The sequence below is a fragment of the Lissotriton helveticus genome, chromosome 11, assembly GCF_964261635.1.
Source record: "Lissotriton helveticus chromosome 11, aLisHel1.1, whole genome shotgun sequence".
Classification (NCBI taxonomy): domain Eukaryota; kingdom Metazoa; phylum Chordata; class Amphibia; order Caudata; family Salamandridae; genus Lissotriton; species Lissotriton helveticus.
Window position 1 is genome coordinate 93,667,157 of NC_136072.1, and position 13,051 is coordinate 93,680,207.

General features: G+C 39.0%; 1 protein-coding gene across 5 annotated transcripts in view; it reads left to right on the forward strand.

Moving 5' to 3' along the window:
- FNDC3B (fibronectin type III domain containing 3B) overlaps nucleotides 1-13,051 on the forward strand; it is a 539,535-nt gene that overhangs the window by 415,770 nt on the left and 110,714 nt on the right. For all 5 annotated transcript variants that reach the window (XM_078665981.1, XM_078665983.1, XM_078665982.1 and 2 more), the window contains 5 exons: nucleotides 88-147; nucleotides 2,803-2,941; nucleotides 6,055-6,108; nucleotides 9,323-9,447; nucleotides 12,629-12,800. In XM_078665981.1, coding sequence (XP_078522107.1) covers nucleotides 88-147; nucleotides 2,803-2,941; nucleotides 6,055-6,108; nucleotides 9,323-9,447; nucleotides 12,629-12,800 — 550 coding nt within the window. The remainder of the gene's footprint in view (nucleotides 1-87; nucleotides 148-2,802; nucleotides 2,942-6,054; nucleotides 6,109-9,322; nucleotides 9,448-12,628; nucleotides 12,801-13,051) is intronic.

Sequence of the window (13,051 nt, forward strand, 5' to 3'; positions counted from 1 at the left end):
ACTTGGAGTCTGCTTTAAGCAAAACATATCCATATTTATTTTTGGCATTGTGACTTCCCAAACCTGATGTGTGTTTTCTCTTTGCAGTGGGGAGGAGTTGGAATGTAATCTAAAGGACCTAAGGCCAGCAACAGACTATCATGTCAGGTGAGTTGCGGCATCAAGGCGTAATGCTATAACAATATTTCCCCAGTCTGCAGTGTGACAGTATGTGTTACTGCCCAGACGTAAATTATTTGAACTTTTTAGATGCTTGGTACCTTTAGTCTGATTTTACAGCTATTTTTATTTAAGAAATTTCAAAAACTGAGGATTTACCTTGGGCCCATACCATAAAAGGCACATAAAGCACATCTTAATACATCATTTAATCAGATAGATCAAAAACATGGGTTTGCAATTCATTGTATGTTAAAAATATTCCAGCAAACTTGTAATCCATACATATCTCTTCACCTGTTTAGCGAGGGTTATTTATATTCAGAAAAACTAACGGCCACATGCATCATTGTAGGATTTTGCATTTCCTAAATTGCGAAAATTAAGGAATCGCAATTTAGGAATTGCAAAATCCTATGCATCAAGAAATTCTAAAAGTTTTTAGGATTTCTTAATTTTCGGTATTTGCGATTCCTTAATTGCGAATCGCAATTAAGGAATGGCATTACATTGATTCCTATGGGCCTAGAGGCCCATAGGAATCAATGCCTATTTGCACTTTTTTATTTTGCGAATCCCATTTTTTTGATGCATTGCAAGGGTGCAGAGGGGGGTCCAAAGGACCCCCCCTGCACCCCTGAAATGTATTTTAAAGTGCATGTTTCACACACACATGTCCTAAGGACATGTGTGTCTGTAACATGAAAGTTTAAAAAATGCATTTTTGAGCATTTTCATTACTTTTCGCAAATTACCACGAGGTTCAACCTAGTGGTAATTTGCACCCCCTAATTGCTAATTCGCAATTTGAAAAACAATCATGCATTGCTTTTAAGGAATCGCAAATTTGCGATTCCTTAAAAGCAATCGCATTTTTGGAAATCACTAAACATAGCGAATTTCACAAAAATGTATGATGCATCCCAAAAACTTATTTAGGAATCGCAAACGGCCGAATTTACCGATTAGCACCGTTTGCACTTCCTAAATAGGTTGATGCATGTGGCCGAATATGTTTATTATCATGTGAACAAAGCAGGTATTGAGATATAAAGGGAATGGTACATCAGCATCCCTTATAGATGGGTCTGAAAAGTTTCCTAGTAACAAAAGAGTTCCCCCAACTATTGCACAGCCTTGAATCCAATCTCTGGACCTAACTGTATGCAAAAGTGATCTGTGCTCAGGATTATAAATAGGAGGATGTGCTCCAGTATTGGTGTCTGAGATGGGTTCAGTAAAATGGTCATGAGGTGTCACCTCTTCATCATAAAAGGTACTGGCTCAGCAGAGCTATAATTTCAGTTCTTCTTGCAGTTAATGTATCCCTTTACAAATTGCCCTAATGTGTTTTCTTCTCTGAAACAGTGCGTGCTTCGATACACTACTGAGTTGGTCCATTATCTATGTTCAGTGTTTAGGAGGAGTTGTATTAATATCAAGCATGCAGCATAATATTTGTACACTGAGAAAAGTTCATCTTATTAAAGTCCTCCATTTTCGGAGTGCCATCTTTAAGTATGGAGAGAAGCCATTTTGAATTCTTACACTTAAGACAATTAGTGACCAGAAGCCCACTTTCTATATATCTTATTCATATATCCATGAATTCGATTTTTTAATGTAAGGGTTCTTTGACATTCTGGCAGAGAGAGATGGGACATGGAGAAGATGTAGATACTTTAGTGGTAAATCATCCCTAGGTCCAAGGGGCTTGAGGTGCACAAATATTGTATGTGGCCCTTAAAACCATCATAAAACATTGACAATATGGAACTTGATTCCTTCTAATGGGCATAATGCACACCATCGTGAATCATCACAAAATGTCATATTACATAGATCTATGTTCCAGATCAAGGCACATAATTTAATTTGTGTGATACAGTACTACACATTTAACCTGTTGAAATCCTCATGTGCATTGAGCAAATGCAATTGTTTCATAGATATGATGTCTCTTGTTTTCATGGAGGTAGCTGACCATTATTAAGTTTTACAATTAAGCATTACATTTATGTGGGGACCCTGCTAAATCTAACTAGAGCTGTGCATTTATTTTTTAGCCCTAAAGTTGCATCCTTTTTTGGATGTCTTGATGTTTGTTTCTGATTAGCAAGATCATTTGTATAGCAATATCATATTTAGTATAATCAAAGCCATCAAGGATAGAAAATGTATGCACAATATTTCTCTACAAGTTAAGGCTTTGCACGGGTATTATAAGAAGAAGTGGCAAAGTGAAAAACTTCTTAAACTTTATAATGTTGCAAAAAAGTTTCCTTTTATTTTTTACTTTGTGATGGTTCAGAAAGAAAAATTTGCACACACCTAATTTTAACTTCCGCAAGGTGCAATATTGAATATTCTGGTAATATTAGTTTTCCTGGGAATAGTATACAACATCCTCAGGGAGTGGCACCGATGAAGTGGTCCTCAACAAAGTATAGACTGTTGTAGTGTGGGGCTGCTGAGGGAGCCTCTGGCTCTGTGGAATGCCTTCAGCAGGGGAGGCGGTGATAACACCGGTGTGATGGTATTCGTAAATCTGTGTGGGTGAAAAACTGCATGCACGCCAACAGAAAAGGCCTTGTTTCGTGATCATCAGTGTCCTAACACTTCTCCTTTTGTGTTGCTTCGCAGGGTATACGCGATGTGTAACTCTGTAAAGGGATCCTGTTCAGAGCCAGTCAGCTTCACCACTCACAGCTGTGCTCCAGACTGTCCCTTTCCACCTAAACTGTCACACAGGACGAAAAGCTCTCTAACGTTACAATGGAAGGTAAGCAATGGGCAGTGACAGCAAAGCCATCAATAGAACTGTACAAATTCCACTTTCTGTGTATTGTTATAAAAGTGTACGGTCGGAATTGGGGAAGTGTGGCGCTTGACGCAGAAATTTTGCTTTGATTAAAGAAATCATCTACCCCTATTTCTTTGATTGAACAATATTGAACTGTGAAATTTCCAAAGATCAGTGCCCCAGGAAGCCTCAAGTGTACATGACAATTCCTGGTTTGCTAAAGGAGGTGCTACAACAATACGTTGTGTTGCAAAGCCTCATGCTGCCAGAATTTACGGCCAATGATTGCCCAATGAAAAATACAATCTGCTCTAAGATACCTGAAATAAAATTAAAGGTATTTTTGTTTTTCATTTTGATCAACTTTTTCAATTTCTTAAGCAGAAATGGTGCACCTAGTGTTATTCAAGCAGCACAACAGAGTGCAACCACCCTCCATCCTAAAGCTGCCTACCACAAGAATCCATTATTTACATATACATTTCATAAACTTTTATTTGAATGATCCCCCTTGGTAAATGTAACACACTCCGTAGCACTACTTTGCCTCTTGCAGTTCTTGGAATGTTATTGGGAAATGCAGGCACGTTTCTCACAAAACCTGCATCCTACCAACGTTTTTAGCCCCGACAATTTGTGTAGGTTACACACACTTTATACATCCCAAACCTAGAAAAGAATGACCCCCCTCATCATTTGTACTAACACTTGTACCAATTCCAGAGGCAGTACCTTGGGTTATTTCATCCTCCCACCCTTCCAGGAAGCTAGGCCTTCTTCACTCTGTGTGCAAACATGTTTTCTTTCCACTGACTATTTCTTTAGTCTAGCTGAGCTATAGCCTGGGTACCCCTGGAGGCCACTTCCTATCTGCCCTTTGTTGTATATTTGTACTTCATTCAATATGGCTACTTGGTGTCAGTAGTCCTTTCTTAGTGTTTCTATCTTCCCAACCTCCCATAGTACCTAAGAGTGTTCTATCTGGTATGTGAAGATTCCAGCCTTGGCAGTTGATGGTCTGGTCAGCTGTGAGGTTTACTGCTCTGCTGTATTATCTAAAACTATCTTAATAAATCTATTTTAATAACCTGAAGACGTGTCCTGCTGCCTACCTAATCTACTTACAACACCCTTCTCACTACAGCATCTGCATATCCTGTAGATGCAGAAATTACAGAACTTGGTGTCCTTCCTATATTGGTTTTTCTTCGTAATAGCTCCAAGATGTTTAACTCCACATTCAGAGGAGTCTGTTAGTCACAAGGATATCACATCCTCTTTGAGGGGCCAATCCTGTTTCAGTAGTGGGTAGCATGTATACTTTTGTAATCACAGCAGCATGTGTAATGGACTGTAGTGTATTGTGGATAGTTCTAAATTTGTTGATGCAGCCTTTTATGCTCAGATTTCCCTCTTGTAGTCTTTTCTTTCTCTCCTTCAAATGCACCAAGATCTGCTGGTATTTGTTTTGATTCATATAAAATTATATCTTCTCGCACTTTTACTGTTTGTTAGAGTACTTAAAACTTAAAATTCAATTAGACAACCAGGTACTATTCCACGTACTAGTAAAATCCCAATGGCGATATAGCCGAAAGGTCAAAAGAATTTGAGGATTCAATAACTATTCATGATGTAATTCCAAAGTTTTGATGTATATTATTAGAAAAATCTACCTCCTGCTCAACCTTCGAACAGTCTGAAGAGTCAGCGTTTTTTCCTGCTAGAATGTGATATTTTATTTGGAAAGCGCCTTGTTAGCCCGTTGCTAAGGAAGTTCGGGGTAGAGGAGGGTTGCAAGGAAGGAGATTTGTTGGAATCTTGCCATGGAGTGCCTTGTGTCAACACTCTGAAAGACAATCTAGATTTAGTTCACAGGCAGTATATCTCCCTAAGGACATGGAAGGCTGAACTAGAATAAAACTGATATGGGGCAGTGTGGCACCACTTTATTTATTTGTTTGCTCGGTTTATCTGTTCCTTATTCACACCCTGTGCATGATCCTGTCCTTCAGATGCAACAAAGATTAAAGAGGGGGTTTACTCTGTGATGACGTTACTCATAAATGCAGTGTGCGGCTGAATTTTTAAGAAAATTGACTTCCAAATGAAGGAGTATGCACCTCCTCCCCCAACTCCACTGCATGGGCTTTGAGATCCTTGTGCTTTCCCAGAGGATGCAATCACTTTTCGAGTTTGTATGTATAGGTAAAAGAACATTACGTAGGTCAGCTGTTAAAAGTAACCCGTGACACTCTTCTCAAAGAGCCCCAGAGTTATATTCAGTGGGTAAGATTAGTTCAGGTGTTCCACTGATCACGTCTTTTTTCTAAGTGAAGCTCCCAAAGTGCACCAGGTGTTGTGCATTTCCAGATGTGTGCTCTTCTGCTGCACCCCACTGATGAGGCACACATAGGCTAAAACCAGGCTGTGGTTGCTAGGGCTTCCATCTGGAGCGGTTTAGTCCTGGCTGTTCGACTGGCCTGAACTTAGCAGGCTGGACCGGCCTGTTGCTGTTGGAGCATGTCCAAGTCTGATATGTATATTTTTGGTCTCTGCCTGGGAATGCATAGTTACCAAGACCAAACAGTGGACTGGAATGCAGGCTTCGTATTTACCAATGGCTGTGAATAATTCAAGCATTCCACGCAAGCTTTTTTTGATTTCATCACTGGAAGAATCAACATTTCCCAAACAAAAGCACCCCAAAGGTCTTCACTGCTATTGGTCTAACTAATTATATCACAACCCTGGGGCTCTTTTAAGAGGTGTGCTCTGATTTCATAAAGGGTACCTTGCTTTCTTTTTTGTGATTGGCTTTCATTTGATGTATGTATTAAAGTTGAAGTTCTGTTAGAGGGAAAACAGATATTAAACCACATATAGCATGCTGCTGGGATAATTAGGGATGTAAGTTTTCATTTACATGCCTGATTATTTATTTCTTGAGAAGTCCGATTGAACATTGGTAAATGTCCCTTTTATTAAAAAGCATCAATGGTCCTATTTGTTTTCAGATTTGTAATTTTAGCAGAAGCAAATAAAATTATTTTATTTAATATTGTTTTTTCATCTTTTTCATTTTGTTTCAGGCGCCAGTGGACAATGGTTCAAAAATCACTGGGTATCTATTAGAATGGGACGAGGTAGGTGTTTTGCATTTTCAACGTTCTATATGGTACATGGGATTCTGTAATTCCTGTATAAATGTATGTCTTTAATTTCTTTATAATCTGTGACTAGTGACACACTCATTCGCCGAATAAAAACAAAAGTTATCAGAACCCAACTGTTATTATTAGTTATTGCCTCGAGTTCTGGCATCACAATCTCTGCAACAAGAGCCAGCAACTGAGGTTGGTCTGGTCGCGGAGCATAATTAAAGCAGCTGTTTAATGCAACAAAAACTGAATATTGCTTTTCTTTCTTCTGCTCTAATTAATAGCTTACAATGACAATCAGAGAAAATATGTTTCTACTCATTCTGAGCTCCTGTAGCTTTTTTTTTGTTTAAGCTGACTTGTATTTAACTGTTTCTAATATCTGTTTGCAACAAATATATAAACAGTTATTGATGTGTTTAATTTTGCACTAGTTTTTTTCTTCATGCTTGCAAACATGCTCGCTCTTTTATATGAAAGAGCTGCGCACCAAGGTTTTAAGTGGTATGTGATTAAGATTATGGAGTGCCTATGTATTATATGGGATAAAGTACCCCCTGGCCTATATGATAAGGATATTGCAAGTCACCTCGGAGTTTCAAAACCTTATAAAGGAACTCCTCAGTGACTTCCAGTATCCTTATAATGTATGGCAGTGGGTACTTTGTCTCTTACATGCATCTAACGCGTAATGTATGTTGCATGTAACCCGCTAAACCACACAATTTAATTGGTGCATCTGGAAAAATGGACTGGGCTCTCCGTTATGGCCTGAAGTGCTGGCAATCCTTCCTCTGAGTTTGGAGCCACAACTGACTCACTTTGTCCATATTGTTGATTAAGCACAACATGTGTGGATAGGTGCAGATATTCCATCTTTCACTGTTATGCTAATTTAATTTCTAAACTGCATTATTTGGTATACTTACTGTCAAGGGGCAACAACTGCACATTAAATCGTATACTGAGGCACCAACCTCCACATCCATCTGGGCAATAAAATTAAACAACATGTGTGGTTTAAAAGATGCCTAATATTGTAGAATATTGCTAGCAGATATAGAGCTGTCTCGAGTCTGATGTGTAGTCTGCATATTCTTTCTAAAGTAAATGGACTCCCATGTTTCTTCAGCATAAAGCAAGGGTCTTTTACTAAAGGCCAGTGGTTCTTAATCTTTTGACTTCTGTGAAACCTCACTTGATCATTACTTGAGCCAGGAGACCCCCATTGAATCCAATTTGGAATGCGTGGACCCGCACTGAGTCATTACTGTAAGCCAGAGAAGAAATAGGCATTCATCAAACAACTATAAAATGATGAAATATTTCATGGATTTCAGAAACAAATATAAAAAAAATAAAAGTTTGAATTTTAATGTGAAGATTGGAGCTTTTTTTCTAAATTTGATCATTGGCCATACTATATTCTGTTTGATGCACTCCCACAAATCAATCTGAGGATACTACATTTCTAGCCCACAATTCCAGATTCTTTAAAATTTACAAAACATTTGACAATTTTCAGTTTTACATTTTGCATCATTATATACATTTTATTAATCTTTTAATACTATTTAATATAATTAGACTTTGTAGACCACCAGAGCTGTCAGGTTATGAACAGCTGCAAAAGACAAAGTAAACACATTAATCCTCAAAAGACTGTAACAGAATATACTAGCCCCATCAGGATTAGAAGTCAAGCATGACTGTGGAAACTCATACAACAACCAAAGTATGTTTTATAGGTTAGAATATGCTCACGACATTTGAACACTGAATGTTATATTTCAATTTTAAACCGGTCTTTAATGTGAAATTCAGCGTTACAAGAATGCTTGCAACTTTCGGAGATACATTTGCTTACACAGGAAGTCACACACACCCATCAAGCATTATAACATCTGAGAAAAATACCTTAGAAATGCCACTTGAATACATGGCTACAACAGCCTACACAAAATGACTGGACTTTGGAAAAAGTCTCTATTTCTCTTCCTCTACACTAAATTAATCATATTTTATGCTCTTTTTGTGTATAGTTTGAGGTCATATGCTTGTAATGGCAGATTTTGGACTGTTCAAACCTGTACTCCTTTCACATACATTCTAGTTTACAACCTTCATTAAGTCTAATGCCCTGAAATAACATATGCTTTGTATCTTTCATGATAATACACTTACAACAAAAACTAGATGTATAAGTTGTTTTAGAATTAAAACTTGACTTGGGGTTTAATTAATTATATTTTCCTGGATAACATCCAGAGTATTCCCCTGATAACATATTTTATCATGTGCAGAAATGTTTATAATACAGTCCACTAAAATGAAGTGCTGCACTGTAGGAAAACAGTGGACCTTTTGGGTGTTATGATTAAACACCATGTATGTAATCCACATCAGACAGAGACATTACTTCAAACCGCTTATGTCAAAGACAAGCCAGGAAACTTATTCTAGATAAAGCCCACAGAGCATGAAATACCATATTGCCTTTTGGAAGGGAAAGATGACAGGGTCTGAATGCATATTGAGCCATTCTGGGTGGAGGATCAAATAGCTTCTTGTAGTTTATTAGGCTTTCTGCAATTTTCCAATGAAATTCTCTTTTAGGAATTGACTTTTAGTTGAAAAGTTATTGTCTGTGCCATTAAAAGTCTGTTTGTGGATGTTTGATGAAGCTATAAATCGACAGCTTGATTTTTATATTTTAGGCAAATACCACTGCTTCTTAGCTGATTAATAAGATGTCTGCACTCTACAAAGCACCATTTAAAACTACAATCAACAGAAAATAAAAGTATAATTGATGGCACTTTTATTGTACAGAAATGTTGTACTAAACACTAACAACTAGATAACTCATTATTGATATCATCACCACGATTTTCCTTATTATTGATGTTTAGTATACATTTTTATTATTAATAAGTATTCATTAAAAGTACCAAGGAAATCAAAACTGACAAATGTATTTAATGTGGGTGTAGGACAGGGATATCAAGAATCTACAGGAGAAAAAATTAACGGGGGTAAATTCTGCATAAGGTATCAAATTCTTTAGATGTTTGACTGCATATTCTCTTACTGCTTAACTGTAAGTTTGGACTTTTGAAGATGGTAAAATACACATTGTTTTCTGGTATGTGTGTTCATTTTATACTAAATAGAAACTTTTAACTTGTTTCATTAACAGGGGAAAAGGAATAGTGGGTTCAGAGAATGTTACTTTGGAAGTCAAAGGCATTGCAAGTTAACCAAGCTATGTCCTGCCATGGAATACACCTTTCGAGTTGCAGCACACAATGACATAGGCACAAGGTGAGTTTACTGTTATTTTTCTATAAAACTATACAAGGCGCCAACTTCATAGTGACTCATTTATGAAAAGTGATACAAAAAGTGAGCAACCCAGATTACCCTTGAGGGCTTGGGTAATTCAATGAAAAGGTAAAAGTGCCTTCAAGGGAATTCGTTTAGACAAAGTGTAAAGTTTTGTCTAAACGAATTCCCTTGAAGGCACTTTTACCTTTTCATTTATGAAAAGCCACAATTCATGACGATTTCTTGCAGTGATTTGGTATGTGTTGTGATGTGTATGCTATCTTTCCTAGTTAATTCTTCAAGATTTGAATTTTTTGGCAAAGAACCAAAATTGTCCTGTAGTATGTTTATGTTGCCTACATAGGTGGGTAAAGTTGCTAGGCCCCCTTTTGTCTTCTGCATGAATTAAGCCTAAACAACCTTTTTGAGTCAAAGCCTACCAGACAGTGGAGCTAAAGACATCTAGGGGACATTCAGAAAACTAGGAATTCAGAGAACCCATTTCTTACCATTCGCTGTGTGGATTGTAGCTCACATTTTCTGTTTTATTTTGCAGTACACAACACAAATGAATTGTGCTAATGTTTTAGAATATACCGGAGTTAGTACAAAAGAAGCACATATTTTATTTAAAATTCTGAAGTGTAGTGGAAACCAATATTTAAATATGGTCAAAACAAATCGATACACTAGGTGATGACATTTGCACACATTATCGTTTGTGTGCAGTGAATTTCAATTGAAAATGTGTTGTCTGTAATGGCTGTGCACTCCCACACCATGCCTATGCCACTCCATTCTACAACTTCCACTGTAGAACATGCCACTCTACTCTATACACCTCCACTCTAAGACATGCCATTTGACTCAACGCCGCTCAAATATTTTCTACTCACTCCACAGCACTACGCTACCCTCCACTCTATGCCCCTCCATTCCACACCACTTACGCCCCTCCATTCCACACTACCTACTCCACTCCAATCTATCCCACTCCATTCGACTCCAGTGTACCCCACTCTACCCCATCCCACTCCACTGTGCTATAATCTACCCCAATCTACTCCACTCCAGTCTAACCTACTCCACCCCAATGTACCCCACCGCAATCAACCCCACCCCACTCCAATCTACCCCACTTCAATCTACCCCTCCCAAATCTACCCCTCCCCAACCTACCCAACTCCAATTCAACCCACTCTAATCTACTCCACTCCAGTCGACCCCACCCCACTCCACCCCAATCTACCCCACTCTATCCCACCACACCCCACTCTAACCCACCCCGCTCTACCCCACCACACTTTACCCCACGCCACTCCCATATACCCCACTCAAATCATCATTCTTCAATCTACTCCACTCTACCCAATGTACTCCACTCCCCTTCATTCCAATCTACCACATGCCACCCAAATTTACTCCAGTCTAGTCTAACCCCCTCCACCCCAATACAACCCCACTCCATCCCACTCCAATGTAGCCTACCCCACTCCACCACATAATACCCTACTCCAATCTACCCCACCCAATCCTCCCCACTCCAATCTACTCCACTCCGATCTACCTCACCCTAACCCAATCTACACTACTCTAATCTACCCAACCTCATCCCAATCTACCCCACACCACTACATCCAACTCCACTTCAGTCTACTCCAGTTTGGCCCAATCTATACCCCACTCCTATCAATCTCACTCCACTCTACCCCACTCCATTCTACTCCACACCAATCTACCTACTTCACTCTAATCTACCCCAATCTTCCTCACCCTAATATACCCTACTCCACTCTACGTTACTCCACTCTAATCTACCCCACTGTACCCTACTTCAGTCCAATCTATCCCACTCCAGTATACTCCAATCTACCCCACTCCAGACTACCCCAATATATTCCACTCCACTGTATCCCATTCTACCCCACTCCAGTTGTCCCCACTTCACTCCATTCTACCCCAATATATCTCACTCCAACTCTACCCCAATCTACCCTACTCCATTCCATTCAACCCTATTATAATCCACCCAATCTACCCCACTCCACTCCAATCTACCCAACTCTACTCCAGTCTACCCCACTCCACACAAATCCACCCCACTCTTCCCCACTCCACACAAATCCACCCCACTCTTCCCCAATCATCTCCACTCCAATCGACCTAAATATATCCCACTTCACTCTACCCTACTCCAGCCCATTCTACCCTACTCCAATCTACCCCACTCCAATCTACCCCATCCCACCCCATTTCTATCTACCCCAATTCAATCTTCCTAAATGTATCTACTCATCTACCCCACGCCAATCTACACCAATCCACCCCTCTACATTCTATCCCACTCTAAACCCAACTATACTCTATGCCAACCTACCCCCTCTACTCTCTGCCAGTATACCCCACTCCACTCTACCCAATCTAACCCACTCCAATTTACCCCACTCCACGCCACTAACTTTTAGCCATGCTGAAAAGCAACCATATTGGTGTACATAAGGGCTTAAACACATTGCCAAAGCCAGTAGCTCTTGCATGGATGCGACTTATTAGCTTTGCAAATGTTTGTTTTTAAAAGCATCACTTGGCTTACTTTGGTCGCTAAGGTCGTGTAACAAAATCTTTGCTGGGAAGAGCTTACTGCTAAGCTGGACTTCGAGAAGTCTTATTTCGAAATTTGTCCTATTTAACCTTGGTTATGCATCCTGCAAAGATTGATAGCCCAGAAATGGGTTTGGCCTTTTTTTTGTTGCATATTAAATGGCAAGGATGATGGTATTTTATATCTTGTACCCCTTCACCTCCTGTTCTTCATATTCTGTAAACTTTTGCACATAGCATGCAGTGTCTTTTTCCTGTTTTTCTCTTTTATTTGTGTATTACATAACAATTCCAAAGACTGAATTGCTCATTTTGTTTGAGGAGTGTATTGACAAAAAAAAGTTGATAATTTACAGATAGATTAAAAATGAAATTGTACGCTTTCAAAACATCTCGATATGTCACTTAAATCACACAGCACTTAATAAATATATTATATTTGATTGCTCTCTGGACAAAAGGCTATCTTTTGGTGTAAGAAAGAACATAGCATCAAAATGTATGATTTTCTGGCATTAATTTGTCTTCTTAATGCTATGCCCAGATTTAAGTTTGTGTTTATTCTCCCATTCTGCAGTGGGTTCAGCCAGGAGGTTGTATACTACACATCAGGTAACATCCCACAGACACCGTCCGCACCGAAACTTGTCCGGGCTGGGGTCACGTGGATCACTGTACAGTGGAGTCGGCCAGACGGATGTACGTCAGAGGAAGTGATAAAGTATGCGTTAGAGGTTCAGGAGGAAAACGTAAGTCACTCAATGTCTGTTCAGGTCAACATCTCACAAATAAAACTCAAAAGGTTTCAGAGCTAAACAGTTATATTAAATGGGATTTCAAAAGTAGGATGTATTGGCACTGGAACAAAAAAGGAATGGTCTTGTAAAGTATTGTTTACTAGTTTCCTTCAGGGATCAAAAGTGAGGTGTGTAAAGACTTCAAGTGCATTTTACTGGTATATTTTTTAAAGCATGTACCTCCTGTGCGTTATCCTGTCGTG